The 4,361-nt window shown below is 47.1% G+C and overlaps 1 protein-coding gene across 1 annotated transcript; it reads right to left on the bottom strand.

The window, feature by feature from the left end:
• Positions 1–11: 11 nt before the first annotated feature.
• CORT (cortistatin) lies at positions 12–3,945 on the bottom strand. Its single transcript, XM_009289625.1, has 2 exons — positions 3,792–3,945; positions 12–234 (listed from the first exon to the last, which is right to left on the bottom strand). The coding sequence occupies exons 1-2, from the start codon at positions 3,891–3,893 to the stop codon at positions 19–21; spliced, it is 318 nt and encodes a 105-aa protein (XP_009287900.1). The 5' UTR covers positions 3,894–3,945; the 3' UTR covers positions 12–18.
• Positions 3,946–4,361: the final 416 nt, after the last annotated feature.

Here is a 4,361-nt window from a genome sequence, read left to right as displayed (position 1 = left end):
GGACCAGGCCAGGCGGCACTAGCAGGAGGTGAAGGTTTTCCAGAAGAAATTTTTGCAGGGGGCCTTGCGGTCCCGCTGCGATAGCTGGGCGATGTGCCCCAGCACCGCCCGCTCCTCCTCCAGCTTGCCCGCCTCTTCCACATCCGGGGAGGCCACCTCGCGCCCCAAGTCCACGCTGTCCAGCAGGCCCGCCAGCATCTTCAGGATGGCATCTTTCCGGACTGTGCTCTGTTCCTGTGGGCAGAGAGCAGGGGAAAGTGGCGGACGGAGGCCCTGTTCCCCACGGCCATTGAGGCAGGGGGTTGTTGCAGGGTGCGAACATCCCTCGTGGGGTCCCTTCTCATTTCCCTGCCTCCCCTGGTGCCCTGTCCTCTGAGCCGATGCTTTTCCCATCGGCAGAGCTGTGCTGGAGCTGAGGAATCTGTGGCTGCAGAGGTCACTCCTCCCTTCTGTCCCCTGTCCAGCTCAGCAGGCTGGACAGGGAGAGGCACACGTGCCATGTTATAACTGGAAAAGAGCTGCTAATAAATAGGCATGAATTGGCTGTAAAGTCCCTTGCTGCCTACACTAATTAAATTTCATTGAATGCCACACTGCCTTCTCTCCTAGTAAGCCCGTGCTCCCTTCACTGCTCTGACTGCCCAGCATCTGCTGTGGGAAGGTCAGGGAAGAGGCACGGAGTCCTGAGCAATATTTAATTAAGCGCACCGGGGGCTGCAACCCACTGTAAAAATGCTGAAAATTAAATGTAACAGAGGGCTGGGTTGGTGGGGAGAGAGACGCCCTAAGTATCTGGAGCAAAACATTTAATCAGTGGAAACAGGCAGCTTGTATTTCAAGAACAAGAACCCGTATTTCAATAGCCTGACCTTGGGGAAAGGCAGAATGAAAGAGGAGTTGTGGAGCTCCATCCCTTTGCCATAGCAGTATACGGGAGAGCATAGCCTGTGATTTGGGGCTTGAGGGATTTCTGTCAGTAACAAGCTGTGAGTTATCTTGTTTCTTTTAACTTTACATCCAGCAAATCTGAGGAATTACCTCTTGCCTGAGTATTCCTGGTCTGTGTGACTCATTAGCGGAGACAGCTGGTACTGGACAAGCTGGGATAGATGGTTTGACAGGAACAGATCCTGTTTCCCATGCAGATGGGAATCTTGGAAGCACATTTCCACGTCACTTCTCACAAATGCCATGTTTACTGCTGGGACTGCTATATCTATCTGCTGGCTCTGTCAGCACCAGCACTCGCTAAGGACCACTTGGTGAGCAATGCTAAAGACAGATAAACACAGGCAGCAGCAATTATTTTGAGTTTACGTTACAGAGTGTTTATGGATATTTTTTAATCACTTTTTTAGCTCTATTAACTAACCCTGCTTCCACACAAGAGAAACTGAGGCACAGAAAAATTACATGCTATGTTTGTAGCAGAAGAAAAGATAAAAGTCAGCTTGTGCCCATCCCGATTCCTACTGTTCTGCAAGTACAGAAATGTCTTGAACCTTTGGGAGGTGGACGGGGACTGGGGAACCCAGCTAAATGTGTCTCCTGGGTCATGACTTCCTCATGAGCTTCTTTCCTAGCTGTAAGTGCTATGTTTTGAAATAACCTGTTCCAAGCAGAGCCAGCAGCTTCAGACTCAGGGGTGGGGAAGGCAAAGCTTAGCCGGCTGTTAGGGGATATTCCTTACGCATGATCAGCTGTGGCTGTTAGTGAAACTAGGCAGCTCTTCCACTGCACTAATCCATTGCTAACATCCTTTCTGCTGTGAGAGATCAAGACTGGCAGCAGCTATAGATCTTAGCACGGGTGGCTTGTGGCACACCTTTGGGTAGCTGCTCAATTCCCTGTATTACATCTACCAGTGCGTCAGAATGCGCAGATCGATCTTTTGCATTGTTATGCATTTTATGGTGGTTTATATGTAAAATCCATTCTTCATAGTAAGTGCTATGTTTTGAAATAACCTGTTCCAAGCAGAGCCAGCAGCTTCAGACTCAGGGGTGGGGAAGGCAAAGCTTAGCCGGCTGTTAGGGGATATTCCTTACGCATGATCAGCTGTGGCTGTTAGTGAAACTAGGCAGCTCTTCCACTGCACTAATCCATTGCTAACATCCTTTCTGCTGTGAGAGATCAAGACTGGCAGCAGCTATAGATCTTAGCACGGGTGGCTTGTGGCACACCTTTGGGTAGCTGCTCAATTCCCTGTATTACATCTACCAGTGCGTCAGAATGCGCAGATCGATCTTTTGCATTGTTATGCATTTTATGGTGGTTTATATGTAAAATCCCGATATTCTTCATACTTAAAACATTTGTCTGAGTTACAGCAGTGGTGACTGTAGGGATTGGTTCATCAGTATCTAACAATTTTTCAGTTTGTAGAATGCTCTAAAGAGAATCATTATATCTATTATAATTATATCATTATTTTGTAAGCAACAGCATGTAGAAGACTAAGAGTCATTACACTTGAATGCATTTTTACCAAAGCCTTATTTACTGATTTATTCCTTACAACTTGTTTCTTTTTTCCCCAGCAGCTAGGATTTGCACCAGAAAGAGTTTACTTTTTAAGTACTGGATTCGTTATTGTAAGGCTGTACAGCTGAAAGTTTACAGTTATCCCCAGAAGGGTTAATCCCAGCCAGCTGCAGAAGCCCTGATCTCTAACAGAATGCTAGCCCTAGCACCTCACATTGTATACGTTTCTTCCTCGCAGCCAGTTTTGTTGTTAATGGGATGTGAGCCCACTCCTGAAGCAGTAAGACACTGATGGATGAGCTGGAGCCAACACTAAGACAGAAAAAACGATGTGGATACGCACAAAGGAGAAGTTAGTGCCTTTGAAACCAACACTGGGATCCTTCACTTCTCTGGGTAGCTCCTCTGCAGGACTGAAATAACAGCAGCCTTATGGATACAGCTGTGAACCGGTCTGGCAGAGTGTGGGGTGACCAACCACAGCTCAGAGGAACCTCAGGGACAGCAAGGAACATGCAGGTGAGAAAGCTGCGGGGCAAGGGCAAGCAGAACAGAGCACTTGCTTATGATTATATTATGCTGTTGCTTTCTACCCCTTTGGCCTCTTGGGGAAATAGTCCAGCAAAACAAAGTTATTATAGTGCTATAGCCATTATAATATTAGAGTTTTGCCAGTTGGTAGGATAATTGTATTGCTATAATAACTTCTGCCACTGCATAGAGCTGTGCTGGTTCAGAGTGTAATTATTCTAGCAGAACTATGTCAGTATAACTCCCCTTGTGAATACTACTCTGGAAAAAGCAATTTTATTCTGATATAATTACTTCATTTATTATTCCTCTGTTACTTTCCTACCGAACCCATCTTTTAAACATTTGTCCTTCCCATGAGTCCTATTTAAAATATCATCTCCCTTGATCATTTTACCAATTATGTATCTTTTCTCTCCCTCCCTAGTACTCTGCTTTATTCTCTCGTACTGCACTCTTTCAGCAATATTATTTTCTCCTTTTCCCTCTCCTTTCTGCTCTGTTCTTTTTGCCAGCTTTTGCTTAGCTCAGACTCCACTTTTGCAGCTCTCTGGCATCTGCCCTGGTGCCTTTCCTAAATAAACTGGCTAGTAAGCTGTAGTAATAGCCTGTGCTTCAGCAATGCATGAAGCTGTAGTGCCTTGGAATATAGAGGGGTGGAAGAGTTGTTCGCATCAGGTAAAGCCTAATTGCCCTTATTACCCCTCCCTTGGCTCCAGCCTGCTTCTGTGTGCTCCCACCTTACCCAGCTCCTGCACAGGGTGCATTATACTCACCCTAGTGTTCTGTATTGCGAGTCTCTCTTCTCCGGGCAGTGCGGTGGCTCTCACGCTCCACACCAGCAGCAGAACGGACACCAGGCTGGCCACCAGCTGCATGATGTACAGGCTGTCACTGCTGTGCTGAATTAGGAAGACTGGGAGAGGGAGCTGTTTCTGGGCTCTCTTCTGCCTCAGACAATGGCTGCGGCCCCTTTTATAGCCCTCCCCCTAGCCCAGTGGGTGACGCAAACAATTAAGTCTATATCAAAGGCAAATTAGACTTTGGAGAGGTTGTTAACACTTGGCTGCTTGAGTGGGATACTTCAGTGCCTCTGGGCTTTCCATGTGCCAGACCTGCAGAGACTGGGGAAGCAAAGGTTTGGGACTCTCCAGTAACATGCTGTTTCTTCACCCTGAGAAATTGTAGGCACTATCTGTGCCTCTCCTAGTTAGCTGAATTCTGCTTGGGAACATAATGTTGGATAGAATAGGCCACCAGCTTGCACAAACCTCTGGCCAATGCTGGATGATTCAGAGAGAAGAGGTAAAACTTCTGGCCATCAGTACGTAGATATGGGCTTGGAC

Source organism: Aptenodytes forsteri, unplaced genomic scaffold (genome assembly GCF_000699145.1).
Source record: "Aptenodytes forsteri isolate BGI_AS27 unplaced genomic scaffold, ASM69914v1 Scaffold61, whole genome shotgun sequence".
NCBI classification, from domain to species: Eukaryota; Metazoa; Chordata; class Aves; order Sphenisciformes; family Spheniscidae; genus Aptenodytes; species Aptenodytes forsteri.
This window is presented reverse-complemented; position numbering and strand designations above follow the sequence as displayed.